Source organism: Lissotriton vulgaris, unplaced genomic scaffold (genome assembly GCF_964263255.1).
Source record: "Lissotriton vulgaris unplaced genomic scaffold, aLisVul1.2 SCAFFOLD_908, whole genome shotgun sequence".
Classification (NCBI taxonomy): domain Eukaryota; kingdom Metazoa; phylum Chordata; class Amphibia; order Caudata; family Salamandridae; genus Lissotriton; species Lissotriton vulgaris.
The window spans coordinates 22,424-39,748 of NW_028255349.1; the positions used below are offsets into that span (position 1 = coordinate 22,424).

The following is a 17,325-nucleotide window of genomic DNA, read 5'->3' on the forward strand; positions in this document are numbered from 1 at the left end:
ACCACACATAATGTGGGCTACTGTGAGGTGGACATGATTTTTTAGAAGTAGCCAGCTTTGTGATGGCATACTTAGGAAATCTGGGCTGGCTTATGCCCACTTTAAACAGAAAGTGGTCATATAGGGGGCGTAGTGACACCAAGAGTAAGTAGCTCATTGGCTACTATCCTGCACTCCCCTAACACCCCTAAATTCAGTATTTAGGGAGTCACTGGCACCAGAGAAGCATATTCCGATGACCCATGAAGATGAAGGACATGAAGAGCTGCAAAAAGCAGAAGATTGAAGAGGACACCTGGCCCCAGCCCTGCTTTCCTGTCTGTCCTTCTCTATCGAACCTGTGCCAAAGATGACTTATCCTGCAACTGTGTGCCTCCAAAACCTGGAAGGACTGCCTGCCTTCAATAAAGACCAAACCCTCCTGAAGAACAGCAGAAATAATCCTTGCATCCTGTAGAAACTCCAAAAGAAAAGACTCCGAGGCCTCCGGAACCTCCAAAACTGACACCCGAAGTCACCACTGCACCCGTTGCCTCCTGCATGAGTTGAAGTGGGCCACTGGTGCCAAACAAGGTTCCTCAGCCCTCCAGAGGTCCAGTTCATTATGGTTTCACCCCTTGTGGACTCCCCAACATTGCCTGCAGCCTCTGCATGCAGGCCCCCTTGACCGCAACCTTTCCTGGTTAGTGAAACCTCACACCTAAAGACACGTTTGCATTCGTCACCCCTAGGCCATGGAGAAGACCACCCCAGGTGTCCCTACTTCTTCCAGTTTCACCAGCCTTGAACCCCCCTGTTGGTTCACTCCGACTGGCTTCCTAGCCAGAACCTGCATCCTCTTTTTACATTGAACAATTCCCATTTAAACCTATTGAGCTCCCAATGCTGTTTTGCACCCTGCACCTGGCCGCCTTCATGCCACTGGTGGTGTACTGTTAGTGTTGCCTTGGACCTTGCCCAAGGCTCACCTTAACTCCTGGAGATTGGTCCTGTAAGTCAATGTACTGTACGTGTTTGCAGAACCTGTTATTCCTTCCATAGGATAACATTGCAGAACTCAAAATTGTACTGTGTACACTTTTTAACCTGAAAAGTATTTATATTTAAAAACGCACTTATCTGAATGATTTTTCTATGATGCCTAAACATATAAAAAAGATACTTACTATTTTCATAAATTGGTGCTGATTTCCTCCTTGAGTCATGTTCTCATTTATGAATCATTGTGTGTATTTGCAAATGTCTGGCACTCCTCTGTGTTAAGCTTAAGGCTGTTCGACCACACAGCGCCCCCTAGTAGAGCACTTGAGATTGCATAGCAAGCCCCTGTCCATTACGGATAAGGGAGCCGCTGGACTCTTTATATGGTAGATCAACTTCTTGATATATCACATAGAGTCAGCTTCCTATATCATTGCATTCATTCTCAATGGTTCACGGTTGTTTTGTAACTGGTTTGTTCTGATATCTTCGGGTGACATTAGCATAGAGGAAGCTGAATCAGCATTCACTTAGTGGAAATGTGCTGAGATGGTAAGGCTGTAGAACACTACTTAAATCAGTGTTTTGGTCTGTTGAAAAGGTATTTCCTTTGCTCACAGCATGATGATCTGCACTTTACATTCTATTTGATGAGAAGATTTCCTATATAAATCCTCAAATCAGGATGTGAGCCAGGTGGCTTTCCGATGTCACAGGAGATGTTCTCCGATTTATTATTGATCTTGCTGCTCATTGGGCTTAGCCTGTTTTTGATTTTCCCTATTTTTCTGTATCGCCCTTCATGGCAAAGACTTTATGCATTTGAACTTTACAATTTCTGTATTGACCCTTTGAATTTTTGTAATAAAACTTTTAAAATGTTCAAATTCAGCCATAGAACTCACTTACTGACTCAGTCCGTTCTTACTTAATGGTATTTTGATGTACTGATTTGTACCTTGTCTCTGGGACACATTGCCTCATGAAAGCAAGGTTTAACACTGCCCCTGATCCACCCACCGGTGGGCATGCTGTTGAAGTGTTTTTGGGGTGTAAAATTCTAGAGGTTCAACTCATCCACAAATTATAGGTGAAACCAGTGGTACATGCATGATCGAGATCAGCGCTAAAACATAAAAGCAATACATGATAATAAAATGGGGATGGTGAGGCTGACATTCTATAAATAATATAATTTGTCAATTGATAGATTTTTCTTTTTTTTTCAGATGTTACAGATGAAGAACCAACCCCTTCAATTCCGTATGAGTTGCTTTCCGATGAACTCACAAACAGTAGGTTCGACAAAATAGAGACAGAACATACTGACACAACAACTCAAAATCTTTACCAGTTGAAAGAAGACTTTTTAGAATTTGAGACTGAAAAAAATCCACCCAAAGTCCATCTTGAGGTTTCACAGATCCCCACACTGGTTCCTACTGTTGCAGAATTAGGAAGTGCAAATAAAAAGCCACCCTCCTTACGGCAAGTGAACACAGCAAGAAAACTACTACGACCCAAAACGATATCAACAATCCTGCCTAGAGCATCCACTTTTCCAACTCTGCCAAGTTTCAGTTCACCAACTTTTACTGAAGACCCCGAAGAGATGGGAGATGTTTTGAATGAATCTGGTGAGCATAAACAAGAACTGCCTGATCAGCCAGCATGGTTAAGCAGTAGAGGATACAGTAAACCAATAACTCAGGCACCTTTTCAGCTTTCCCCTTACACACCTCAACCATCAAACACCCCTACCTTCCAGGACATACCAGACATTGTTAGGCAAACTTTGCCTGACATAAATGCTCCTGTAAGAGTGGATGGCAATGTAATTAATACCGGTGAAAGAGACTTAAATTATTCTATTCGTGAAGATAACCAGGATACAACCACTTCAACCATAATTACCACAACAGTGATCACTACGGAACAGACACCAGGTAAGGTACTTGCTGTTGCAGTAAGGTTGTCACACAATACATTACTCTTTAGATGAAATGTATGCATATATTAATCGAATTCAATTCTGTGAACGGCCAAGAAAAAATGCAAAAGACAAAGGATAAACTTAAATAAAATATCTTGCTAAATAATTCACTGTCATAATGTAAGATCTATTTGTTGCTCTTGGGATTGACTTTGCATGTATCAACACTCAAAATGTAGTATTTGCAAAAAGGTTATAGGCAAATTTCCAATGCCCTCACTGTGAAGTTAGTGTATTACTCATTTGGACAGGAAGAGTTTCTGGCTGAGTGAAAATTACAAGGTATTCAACAGTACTGCATCCCTGGAAACCCACCATAGACATTTCACCATCTAAAAGCTAGAGACGTTTAAGGCATGAGAAAAGTGGGCAATTTCCCAGGGCTTCCACCTTTCAGGGTGCCCCAGTATAAGTTAACTTTATCTATATCACCTCTGTTTATTTCCATATCTCAACATTTCTCGTCTCTGCCTACCTCTACCTCTGAGTCTGGTTCTCTCTGCCTGGCCCCAGTGGCACCTTATGGATTTTTGGGGGCATGAAAAGACGTATTGCAACTGTTTTGGTGTGAAGCCTGTTTTTGGAAGTTTGCCATCATGCGCGCTTCAATTAATAGAAAACGGGTAATAAAACTGAAAGAGGGCCCCAAAAATATGTTTTGCCCAGTGCCCCGAAAAACCTTAAAGCAGCACTGTTAAAAGCTGGTGATATTTCTGGGTTGAAATGGACCCAACTGGGTAATTACCATGGAAATCTGGTGCATTACTCCCAAATCATGCAGTAAAGCCCAGTTCCTCAAGGGAGCCATGGAATTAAATGTGTAATCCAGTGCTATTCCCGGCACTCAAAAATTACAAATACCAGTGGTATTTAAACAATCTTGGCCGGACTCCTATTGCACAACCTTTACACAAGCTCTGTAGAAGGGCCATTTATATGGGCTCTGTTGACCTTCAGGTGAGTGGTCATATATGTGGACGTACAGGCTGATCTGACAAGTCAGTGTATACATTGCTTTTTAGTCTGATTGTTGGGTCTATTTTACGACCTAAAGGACCGGATTTTACTGCTGTTTCCTTCGATATTGCCACAAACATTACCTGAAGGAAGCACAAATACGTGCAGCCTTCCATACCTTGCAAAACACGTAAACAGCTTGGGTCTCATTTATGAGAAATGACGCATCGCTGCGTGAAAGCGGCGATGCGTCACTTCTCAGTGCGCCCTCCTTGCGACATTCCTGATGCGTCATATTTATAATATGATGCATCATGTCACAAGTAGTTACAGATACGTCAGTATTTCTGACGTATCTGTAAGCGCAAAAGTGACGCATTGCTGGAGTGTGTCACAAAAGTGACGCAACTCCAGCAATGCGTCCTTTCACATGGGGGAAAGCCCTATGTGAAAGGGCCTGCGTCAGTCTTACGCCTGCTGTGAGGCAGGCGCAAGATTTTGACGCAACGGTGTCCTAAAAGTGACGCTTCCTTGCGTCAATACGCCCCCCTTGCATACATTATACCTGGCGCAGGTATAATGTGGCGGAGGGGTTTACAAAGTGACGCATCTACGTAGATGCGTCACTTTGTAAATATGCCGCAACAAGGCACATTTTTTACGCCACTGGTGCGTCACAAAAAGTGATGCACCGGCGGCGTAAAAGTGACGCACTGCCTCATAAATGAGGCCCCTTGCCTTTATAAGTTTAGCATTGCCCTGATTTGCAAATGCGGCTACTTTTTTTAGCTCTCGGATTTGCTAACCGTGCCCACTTTTAATTTGGTTCCCAGGCCTATTTTCTCTCCCAATCCGACAGTGGGTATAATCCACAACGCTTTAAAAGATGTTGGATGCTATTAAAAAGGAAACTGTTCACACTCAGTAAGCCAACCATACACCAGAAGGTGATTCACGCAAAAGCCAACTCAACTAGGCATTCGCCCTCTAAGCTTAATGGCATACCTGCACCCGCCCCCTTCCCAGCATCCTCCTTGGGGTTCCATATTTGGAATGCTCCGGCTGAATCTCTGTGTATTGCACCATTTGATTCACCCACTACATTACCAGCACAAATCCCCTAAAATGAAGCCATTTGGAAATGTTTTACTACCTCCAAAGCGGCATAAAACGCATTACGCCTTTATGCTCTAGTCATGTTTCTCGGAGATACATTCTCCGGGCAGAGATATTTCAGCGCTTTGGAAACTCGTTATCTTTACTGCTTTTCATGACTTGACTGCTTCCTGTGGAGGCTGTGTGTGGCATGCCAAATGCAGTGATAACAATCTACACAATGTGCAACTGGCCCAGGTGCCAAATGTTGTCTGATTGTGTTGCCTGGCTAGGGCGAAGCAGAAGGCGCTGTAATTATCAAACGCTTTCCGCATGTGTGATTAAGAGATATTACCTGCGTTTGCTACCGCAAAGCATTGACTGCTGAGAAGTTACTCTGCGACTGCCAGTGCCGCAGTAGTGCCTACCAGCGCCAACGCCTCTGATGTTTTATTCTCTCTCACTATCACAGATGCAGGTTTGCTTGTTCCTTGGGTGGTTCAAAGGCAGTTATCGGCAAAGTAAGATTGTAGTGCTCGTCTGAAAATCCCATACCATTTACTTCCGCATTCCTGCCTATATTCATTTTTATAAACACTCACACATGCATTCGTTTATAAATAAATCAAAGTTAAGTTCAAGGTTTAGGATTTTTACTTATGGTGCTGGCAATATTAGCATTTTTTACTTAAGAATACGTTTTTTCGTGCACTTTTTATTGAACAGTTTTAGGACGCTTGATGGTCACACTAACACTGGTCTTACATAATTGAAAGCACCCGCAACACAGAGGGCCCAATTCACAGAACTAACTTAAGATAAATCCTAAACTTACTACCATTTTCGTATTCACAGAAGGCACTTACTCATTTCGGTATTCACAGAAGACACTTACTCATTTCGGTATTCACAGAAGTTAGGAGTCCTAACTTTAGGACTCCTAAATGCCTTCTGTGAATACCGAAAGTCTTAAAATTAGGATTTGTCTCAGTTTAGTAGTAGTAAAGTTGAGAAAAATACACATTTTAAGACTTTCGGTATTCACAGAAGGCATTTAGGAGTCCTAAAGTTAGGAGTCCTAACTTTACTACTACTAAATTGAGAAAAATCCTAATTTTAAGACTTTCGGTATTCACAGAAAGCATTTAGGAGTTCTAAAGCTAGGAGTCCAAACTTTTCTACTACTAAACTGAGAAAAATCCTAATTTTAAGACTTTTGGTATTCACAGAAGGCATTTAGGAGTCCGAAAGTTAGGACTCCTAACTTCTGTGAATACCGAAATGAGTAAGTGCCTTCTGTGAATACCAAAATGAGTAAGTGCCTTCTGTGAATACCAAACATGGTAGTAAGTTTAGGATTTAGTCTTAAGTTAGTTCTGTGAATCGGGCCCAAACAGTTTAGCCTTTTGAGATAGTGTACGTACAAATGCATACCACACATGGTTGTGAAAGATGAAATATTGAGTGTGATGTTGGGCAATGATCCACAGCTCAGTCCGCATAATTATTGAAGCTACGATATTTAGCTATACGCAAGGCCAGACTGGCCCTACCAGGCATTAGGCGTTTCTCCTGGAGGCTGGAAGGGTGGGAAGCAATATTTTTTGTTTATAGAGGTCAGTTTTGGAGTGGTGCAGCAGTTTTAATAGCACTGCAATGATCCTTGTACACTCAGCAGTTTTCGGGCAGCAATAAAAATGTGAAGATAACTCTGGTGATTTTTTTACCCACTGCAGAGAGATATGAGTTTTGTCTATTGGCAGTTTTGACTCATCTAAGGTAGCCCAGAGGGTTAACATGCCTGCTGCTATAAAAGTGTACCATCTATATCAAAGAACAATATTTTACATGCATCGCTAAGTGAGTTGCTACTTTTGTCACAGAAACTCTATTGTTACTGTACAGTTCTTAAGTTACAATTGTAATCTAGCAGAGTGAGATATGAACTGCAATCAAAGGGCTGCATGCAAGCTGCATGGTACAGGTTAGAAAGTTATGTTTTTATCCCAGTCTTTCCATACCTTTATACTGATATTGCTTAAAAGATTTGTTTGGCTAGAAATACATTCTTATTATTAAAGTCAACCCTAGCCCCTGTTGTATGTTCTACATCCCGAGTTTGTGCTTCTCCAGACCAAGCACTCTTAAAAAATGTCTACCGGTATGGATGACATGTCAATCATATACCAGGTAGTCCTCTTTACCTTGTGTAACAATTTATACACACTGGTTTACAAGCATATGATTTATAGTCTGTGTGTATGATGTGAAGTGCTCTGACAACCTACATTGTTTTGAGATGTGCTATAAAACAAATAAAATCTGAGCGAGGGGCTATGGAAAGATGAGCGGCACAGTTGGAGGGTGATAATCAAGGAATCATTGAAGAGTCCCCAACAATGATCCTGGTGCACAGTAAGTTCACTCTACTGTGCTTTAAAAGCTGATAGAATTGAGAATGTAATGGCAAATGTGTTGTAGAATGCACCATTTTCCCCAATTTTCTTGGTGGTAGAGCCTTCAAAATCCACCCTTTGTAGTGGTCAGACTTATTCACTCACTGCATTTGCTATATACCGTACAGGGGATTGTAGGAAAGTAGGATCTGCTTCTTATGGTTACCTCCACTTTTTGTCCCTCCCCTTGGAGGGTCCACAGAATCTGTCCAACACTTTCCCGTGGGTATAAAGTGGGTTACCTGACTACAGGATTTTAGATTTTGGCTGGACAAGATTATACTTAGAAGAAACTAAGTACTTCGACTGCCTTCACAACGTTGCACGACTGAATAATCTCCCCTGGAGTAAAGGAGTTACTGCCTTGCAGTAGCAGGCACCTAAGCGCATCTCACTGGCTTGCTTCTCCGGAGCTCATGAGGACTCTGAAGATTTCTGCAACACAGGAGGTGGGTTTCCGAAGGTCCCTGAGGTTGATCTGACCTCTCAGCGATTCCGAGACCAGTATCCTTCGGGAGACCTTTTTTTTTTTGTGTCCAGTATGGAAAAGCACTGCTATACAAGTTGGTCTCATCCAGTTATCAGAGACTATACAACTTTTCTAGTGTCCTCATATATAGACACTGAGTCGTGATGTATAGTTGCAATACTCATTTAATAATCCATTTTTCGAAAAAACATCAGCCAAAGCGTTTCGTTCTGAAACCAGAACTTCTTCAGGGCGCAGTAGTTGTATCGAGGCGTATTAGTTTCCAATCTCAGTGGTTAGCGGAGTTGATTGAAAAAAGACTTGTATGTCTTTTAGCTTAACTTTCTAGTCTTTATCTTCCTGTTTTGAAAGTAATTCGGAAAACGGAAATCCTTATTTTTCCAACGGGTTATTATTGTATATTTAAAGAAGCTTTATCTTAAGCAAGGAAGATCCATCTTGTGTGACCGATATATTATGCCTCTTATTGGCTCCAGAAATGCTAAGTATCCTTATGGTAGTTACCTAGTATGTTGATCCCAATGTGTCAACCCTTCGTCGTCCTACTATTTCAAAACGCCGCCATCTCCGCTGTCTCATTTGTGCCTGACAAACCACATGCTTGGTGCGCTATGCACTGCATTATTTTTCCTTGCAGATTACCTGATTATAACGTTGCCCATTGCATTATTTCTTCCTTGCACAGTACCTGATTATAACATGGCGCAGTGCATTATTTCTTCGTTGCACCGAACAGGATTGTAGCGTGACGCATTGCTTAGTTTCTTCCTGGTACAGGGCATGCTGGTAGTGATACACATTGCATTCTTCCTTCTATTGAAAACGTACATGATTGTGGCACTACGTATGGCATTGTTTCTCTGTTGACACAGTACAAGAGAATATCATTATGCATTGCAGTATTTGTTTCCTTTTGCAACTTGTATGATTCTGGCAATACGACTGGCCTACCTTTCGGAAACGGTCAGAAGTGAGCTTAACTGTTGGTTAGAAGCAGTGGTTAGGATTAGCATCTACCAACCCACCGGGAAGAATACTACCCATTCTTATATGTTGATTTTGTACTGTGTGGCCATATCGTATAACTTCCTAAATAAAGATTATACTCATTTTATAAAAACTTGTGTGGAGTCTATTTGTGGTGACATCATTGGGTTGCTGTAGGTGTGGTTGCACATATTGTACACTTGTGCCTTGCAGATAAGCCTGGCTGCTCGTGCCAAGCTACTAAGGGGGTGAGCAGGTGTCTCAAGTTGGCATAGGTCGGTACCTGTGACAAATAGGGACCCTTGCTTCTAGTCAGGGTAAGGGGTACACTCCTAAAATAACCCCTGCTCACCCCCTTGGTAGCTTGGCACAAGCAGACAGGCTTATCTCAGAGGCAGTGTGTAAATAATTTGTGAACACATACAGTTTACCAGTGACAACACTACAGATGGACACCACACAGTTGTATATTAAAAATAAGTATTCTTTATATAGATTTAACACAAGACCACAAACGACACGAATCCACAATACTGTACTTTAAAAGGGTCGAACTGGCTTAGTTCTCTTTAGATCCTAAAATGGAACACTTTGAGTCAATGTACCTTAAGATGCGACACGCAGCGCAACGAAAGTGTTGCAGGAAAGGTGAGGCAGTAGTCCTTTGCATGCAAGAACGGTGATTCGCTGAAGATCTGGTGCCAAGAAACAAAGATGGGGTCTTCTTCTTGATGCGACACGCTTCTCCGATGTAGCGAGATGTCTCGACTCGATGCGCCAGCTGCAGTGACGACACCCCTTGTTCAGCGATGTGATGGCAGGGCTTTGGCAGCGACAATCTTCTCCCCTGATGCGAGGCGCTTCTGCTCGATGCGACAGCTGCAGCGGCTCCGACGGAGCAACGCTTCTCCGTGGATGTGAGGCGCTTCTATGGTGCAATGCGACAGCTAGAGCTGCAACACCCTTGCTCAGTGATCGATGGCAACGGCTGCAACAGCGACACGCTTCTTCGATGTTGCGTGACGTTTCTTATGATGCAGTGCAATGTGATAGCTCTAGCGGCGACATACTCGATGGGACGGCAGCGCCTGCGATGGAGACACACTTCTTCTTCGTGAGTCGCACTTTCAGCTCCTTGCGACACACTGTCCCTCAGAAGGCCCCAAACAGCTGCAGGCACTTCCAAATACCTCTTGGGGAACTGGTGGTTAAAGTCTGTTGTCCCTGAAACTTCAGCAGGAGGCATCTCAAGCCCTTGGACATCCTTTACAAGTCGAATATAGCACACCACACAAAGTTCCTTTCTCCTTTCTTTGTCAGTCAGGCAACCACTGCAGGCCAATACCCCAAGCAGCACTTCTACTTAGGGATAGTCTCTCCTCAGTTTCTTCTGGTTCCTCTCCTCAGCAAAGGTTTCTTCTTGTAGTCCAAAAGTGATCTAATTCTCTGGGGTTTGGATCCCCTCTTTTATACACAGTTTCCCTTTGTTCTCTGAAGGCAGAGAGGCCTTTCCCTAGTCCAAACCAGTTCTGGTCAGTCCTGGAGCACTCTGCTGACATGACTCCTTCTTTCCTTTCACAGTGCAGGGCAGAGGCATCAGACACACCACAGGATGTGGAGCCAGCGTTGTGTAGGAAAGGCACAGCCCTATTCAGGTCTCAGGTGCAACTCCTCCCTCTCATCTAAATGCAGATCTCTTTATTCACCACTGGGCTGATTTACCCTGTCTCCTGGAACACCCCAGCCCATATCCCTCACACTACAGACAAGGAATACACAACCTAGCAGAGGCAGGCTTGGATAGTTTGACAAGAAAATACCTACTCTCTAAAAGTGGTATTTTCAAACACAGAATGTTAAAATAAACTTCACTAAAAGATGTATTTTATCATACTGAGTTGAGGCAGAATAAACTTAAATTTCTACCATGTTCCCTGAGTCGGTTAAGATTATAAGATGCAGTAATCAAACTGCCCATTCTGGCCTATGGGGAATAGGTACCCTTGCAATAGTGAAAAACAAAAATGGCTGTAATTCACTTTTAGGACATTTAACACACATCGGGGCTTGTCCTACCTTATACTTACAATGCACCATGCCCTTAGGCCTACCATTGGGGTGTCTGATATGAAGAAAAGGGAAGGTTTAGGGACTGGTAAGTGGATGCACTTGCCCAGTCAGCATGGCAGTACCGGACTGCACACAGGCTCTGCAATTGCAGGCCTTAGACACACTTTTGCAGACTGCTTCTGTGGGTGGCACAACCAGTGCTGCAAGCCCACTAGCAGCTTTTGGTTTAGAAGCTCTGGGCACACACAGTGCACTGTACCAGGGTCTGACAAGCAAACCATAACAGCCAATAATGGAATCACTAATCCATACATCAATTTACAATAGGGAGAGCATATGCACTTTAGCACTGATCAGCAGTGGTAAAGTGCCCAGAGTCATAAAACCAACAAAAACAGATCAGATAAAATACAGGAGGAGGGCAAAAAGTTCAGGGATGACCTTGCAAAAAGAGCCAAGTCCAACAGCAGGGCTATCTTAGACAGTGTCCTTACTTAGCCTAACATTGAAGCAAGGGGTTGGGGACTCCAGCATCCAGCATTTGGTGGCGTCTGTAAGTGATAAGGACCCCCACTTCCAACACCAACCAAATCAGGGAGACGTAAGTTCAATATTTTTGAGTTAGTAGAAATTAGAGGAGACTCTCAGGAAAGATTTCCTTTCGGTAACCTGTGTTGTTCTTTAGTCGCTGCAGTTCAAGAACTGTATTGCCCTTGAAGGATACGGCGCTCTATTTGAGAAAAAACCTGAAAGTATCTCCTACACTGGAACCCATCCCACCCAGGACCATTCTATTGGATCTAAATACTGGGCAGTGTCATCTTGCGTACAAGTCCGCTTCAGTATTAGAGCACTCCAGTCAAATTAGCTTCACATAGTCAGCATTATAAACTTGATTAAAATGACCTTTCCGAAGCTGCAACATCAGGACCCAAAGTCCTTAACAAGCAAACAACATTTTCACAGTCAGCACATGCCTCTATAATCCTGTTGGCCTACTTCAGGGGGCAGACTGATAACAGGCATATTCCAAGTACTTCCAAGCAGAAGAATTGAAGTGGGAATCTATAAGCAATCCCTAAATATTTACTTCCCAGTTATCTTCCTGCATATTCTTCACTTCTTCAAGTATTCAAGATCTAAAATGTGGTGTACTGAATCATTTAATAAGAATATATGCCTATGCTTTTTAGGTCAAGCATTCTAGACCTCTTGTATATACTTTAGTATATACTTTAGTATATACTTTTATGTGTATGTACTTTGTATGCTCTGGAGATCAGCCCTAGGACTTGTCTGCTTCCGCCTAGGGACTTTTTTGTCTGTTCAACTGCCTCTATTTAACTGTCTTGATAGAAAACAACCAGCAGAGGTCAGTAATATACCAGAATTGTTTTCTGTTGAGGGACTTGCTTTTTTTTAATTTGTCTGGCAATGCCCCAATTTAACTTTCTTGATACAAAACAACCAGCTGAGGACAGTTAAATACCAAAATCACTTTGGGATTTTCTATATTTTAGTCCATAGACATTGTTCTCCATGAGCACCTGTAGACAATGTTATTTTCAAATCTTGTATTTTCAGTGATTTGACCGCCGAAGGCCCTTCTTTTATATTAAAAAAAGAGCTTTAGACTATACCATTTCCCGCTGAAAGGCAATATTTCTCTCCATGTGTCACGCAGTTTGGTGCCTACTTTCTCTCCATGTTATAGAACAATAGTTGTTTTAGCACCCAGGCTAATGTGCTGCATAGCTAAATACATATAAGGTCACAAAGTCGAGACCGATTGCATTGCAAATGCTTGTTTATTAAGTAACCAGTAGATAACACTAACATTTTCCCATAGATCATTTTGCAGCAAACTGATCTCAGTTTAGTGTTGTGAAAGTTCCTTATGAACTATTCAAATCCAACAGTGTCTTCTGCGTAAAGGACCATTAGGGAAAAATCTCCATAGGAACCCAGAATTTATCCCACAAAGATCAAATTCATTCCTCACTTCCCTTTAACTAGTTCCTTCTCTGGCGAATAGCCCTCTCCTCACAGTCATTCCATAGGAACTACGCGAATTCCTGCCCATTGTCCACAAGAAGTTTCTGTAACAGACAGAGCTTATCAGTTCCAAACTGTGTCCATTCACATAAATGGGCTGTACCTCCTCAGAAGAAATATATCACAATTTAAGAGAAGATATTTGGAATGGCTAATCTTAAATAATAAGATTAAATAGAACTGTTTGTTTCAGTCAGAACTGCTATTAAGATATGACATGCTATGCATAGGATTTAATTTAGTGTTTTTCTGGTATGTGGAAGCATACTGTAGGTAACTGTCATCTTGGTTTGTAACCAAGTAATTAGCTGAAACTTTATTCAGGACTAACACATTCTGAATCATATTCCCGTCTGCTATACATTTTTCTAGTGTAATATTCGGACTTCCTCGAATAAGATGCTTGCAACAGCAAGGTACTGCATTAAAAATGAAAAGTGCTTAATTTTGAATAGAGTACAGAGGTACTGGAGCCAGTTCAGCATAACTCAGACTACAGCAAAAATCAAAATCTAAAGGTCCAGGAATTAAATACACTTGGGATTTTAGCTAGCCAGACAGGATTTCTCACAGTTGATGTGTATGTACATGTTGTGTGTTTATTTAGGGGCCTTGTGGTATTTAACACATTGTTGATATGCCACTCAGTGCGAGGTCCAACACCTAATAGCACTAAAGAGATGCAGAGGGTCTCAGATTAAGCCAAGTTGGTGGGTGCACTAAAGAAGAACATCAAGTGGGACCCCCATTGTGCTGCAAGTGACTGAGAGGTGAATACAACGCAATGTCCCCAGACTGTCTGCTGGCTGAAGGGGGGTACGAGATACGCTAGCAGCATGAAAGCCAGGGGCTAGAATGCTAGAGAGCTCCAGGAAGTGTGATACTAAGGGACAGGGATGTGAGTCACTGACATATATATGTACAGAGGTGCAGGCTGTGAAGTGTAGGTATAATGTATGGTTGCCCTTGGACTGCACAAGATGGTAGATGAAGGGAGCAAGACCCTACGCCCGAAGATGTTTTCCTCTGATTGATAGGGTCATAGACATTCCGACACTCTAACACTTAGATAGTTGCTGTCTTGCCACAAATAGTAGAATTAGATTGATGCAATCAGTAAGTGGTGGTGTATAAAATAAAAATAAAATCAAGATTTACCCATTATTATCCCTGCAGAAAACAATAGTTGCTCTTTTACAAGTATGGTTTGAATACATTTATATTAAGATATGGTTTAGTTGGGGATTGGTATAGATAGGTGACTCAGTTATTTATGATGAGTGAAAAAAGAAATTGCAAACAGTACGGTCGCTGGTCATTCAACATTTGTGAGGTCTGACATTTCAGGATTTTAATTGCTTTGGTGCGGGGGACGGCTCCGTGCCACCCTCCTCACCAGTCCTCATGTGCCGGGTAGGCAGAAAGCTTACGAGACACCAGGAGTGTTTTTCATTGCAAAATGAGTGGGGTGTCACTCCCAGGCATTGACTCTGACCCCCCCCAAATAACCATACACCCCCATCAATCTTTCTTCTTCCTGTTTGAGACAGATTGGATGTGTTTTTATCCAGTCTGCTCCCGCTGGGTGGTATAAAGCCCACTATACCACCAGGGACTATATATAGAGGCAGAACCATCCCCTCAACAATGTGCTAGTGTTTCCCCCGTCCGCAGGCAAAAACATCTTTCTGCTTTCCCAGGGGCAGGTGGGAGTTTTTTTACCTCCAATCTGCCTTTATGGGCAGAAAGCCCACAAGACACCAGTAGTGCAGTCCTCTGGCCCAACCCACTACCATATGTCCTCCGATTGGCCATTTCTTCGCCGCCTGGGCATTAAATCACTCAATTTCACTTTATGGAGTAACACATTTTGCTACTGTTGAAATGTGGATTATTAGTAGTGGTAAATATATTTCTACCACTGGCAAGAAGGTCACTAACACAGTCTGGGCTCACAATAGGTCTCAGAAAATTATTCTCATGCTCAAACCTTGGTAGCTCGGCTGCAACCAGACCGGCTTAACTTCTGCAACAGGTATTTAAAGCATTTAAAAACACCAATTCAGTAAATAACAAAGACACAACACACAATACAAATCTAACACCAATTTATAAACATAGGAAATATTTGTATCTTTAAAATGACACCAAAACGAAAAAAGTCCAAAGTAGGAAATAAGAGCTGTGATTTAAAAATAAGGTTTTGCACTATATAGCACGTAGAAACCTATAGCACATATTAGAACATCTGATCGTCCTAGACCGGGACAAAGTCAAACTTTCAGGCTGACTGTGATGGAGCCCTGTGCAACTACCCTTCGTGATAGGCCTTGTCAAAGTTTTTACCTTCTGACTTAAAAACTTTTCTGGATCTTTTTCTCCCGGGGTCCCTCGAAGTTCTCCACCAGTCCGGATTAGGTTTGGGTGCGCCAGCTTGCCTTGCAATGAGCTCTAAGTCAAATGTATGGAAGTCAGACCTCAGGAGATTTCCAATGGAACGAACCAGAGATCCAGGCTGGCTCGCGGTTGAAGGTGGGAGCTTGACTCTTGCAGTTGGTCCTGCTCACCTTTTCTACGTTTGGACATAGAAACTTTTATTGAGATTTTTCTCCTGGATCCCTCGATACTCTTCACCAGGCCGGATATGGTGACGGTTCACCGGCTTGGGTTTCCACCAGCTCCCTGGAAGCTTTTCAGCTGGAAAAACCTGGAGGGCAGGCCATTTCGCGGTGAGGGACTGTTGAGTCGGTCCACTTATGGGGCTTTTTTCAATGTTGTTCAAATGTTCTCCAAACTTCTGAAACTTTTTCCTGAAGTTCCTTTGAGGGTCCCAACATGTGCAAAACTTACTCCAAGGGTCTGGAAGCTCCAAGATGGTCCTTGAAAAGGGACTTCAGTTCCCTCAATCCACTTGGACAAAACCCTTGCAAACCCACTTGAGTCACTCTAGACTTGTAATTCGAGGTGGTGATGGTCCAGGTGAGCTATGTTAACCTGAAGCTTGCAGGAAGTCCACTCTTTAGTCCTTTTGAAGCAGGTTTGATCCATAGGGCTGTAGTTCCAGATTGTGAGGCAGGAGCAGTTAGTCAGAGTGCATGTCCTGGCTGGTACAAATCAAACTTCCAGCATGGACTCTTCCTTCTTCTGGGGTTTAAAGCAGCAGTTTTCTGGGGTCACATAGGAGAGCACAACTGTCCAATGAGGTCCAAGGCAACAGCCCAGAGCATGACCATTTCCTCCAAAGTGTGGCACAATGGTCTCGCAGAAAGAACTGTTTCTCCAAAATTCAATATAGCTGAAGCCCCAGCAGAGAGGCAAGAGCTGTCTAAAACAACCTCCAGGATAGGTCATCTCCATAGTCTTCCTCCCCCTGGCATCTGCACATTCCTTCCTTAAACTTGCCATCTAGCTGGGTTCAGAGGGTGTGGGCATAGATGGACCTGGCTTTCTCTGCCTGTCCCATTGAGCCTATGTAGCTCATGGATCACGACCCCTCCCCCTTGCTCTGTCATTCATATGCAGCAGGAACCTCTCTTCCCAGAATGGCTCTTCAACCCAGGTGCCACTTCTCACTTCATCAAAGCAGGCTGGCTAATCCACTTTAACTCTGAATTATCAGGCCAGATCACTGGAAGGCTGAATTTTGGCTGACAGACAAGAATGTCTTATAACTTCTTTTCTGTGCATTTCATGATAAATTCAACAGCAGCATATTAATAGATTTATTAATACCATTCTACTAAGTCCTTGAATTATATTTTCTGTAAAGCCTAGCGTTAGTTATTAAATATTAACTAATTGCCATGTTCACCTATGTGGCTGGAAATCTACAATGGGGTAAATGAAATGTCCAATTTCTCCAGCACAAAGGAATATTAAAATGATTATATAAGGATCCTGCTTATAGCTACAGGATCAGCCCCCCCAGGAACACATATGAGAGACTTTCAGGCTTCTCAATATGCAATGATATTGCAGATTTCACTCCACAGTGCTCCTAGCACAAAATTCAGTTTTGGGAAGCACTCTACAACGTGGGAAGTGAAATGTGCAATTTTACTATAACCCAGGCATATAAAACCTCTTTTATAAGGTTAAGGGTATTCCTTATACGTACCTGACCCCTGAGCCCTGTGACACCTAAGGGAGACCTTGGGGGTACCTAATATGCCAAAATATTTTCGTTTATTATTTTTAAGGGCCCCAAACACCAAAGTTGAGTTTGGGCACTATTTATTTAT

General features: G+C 42.7%; 1 protein-coding gene across 1 annotated transcript in view; it reads left to right on the forward strand.

Moving 5' to 3' along the window:
* Positions 1-2,210: 2,210 nt before the first annotated feature.
* Positions 2,211-17,325, forward strand: part of SEZ6L (seizure related 6 homolog like) — a gene marked incomplete at its 5' end in the record, with an annotated part of 799,882 nt that continues 784,767 nt past the window's right edge. Inside the window, one exon of the mRNA XM_086951928.1 lies at positions 2,211-2,927. Within this exon, the coding sequence (XP_086808054.1) occupies positions 2,211-2,927 (717 nt within the window). The remainder of the gene's footprint in view (positions 2,928-17,325) is intronic.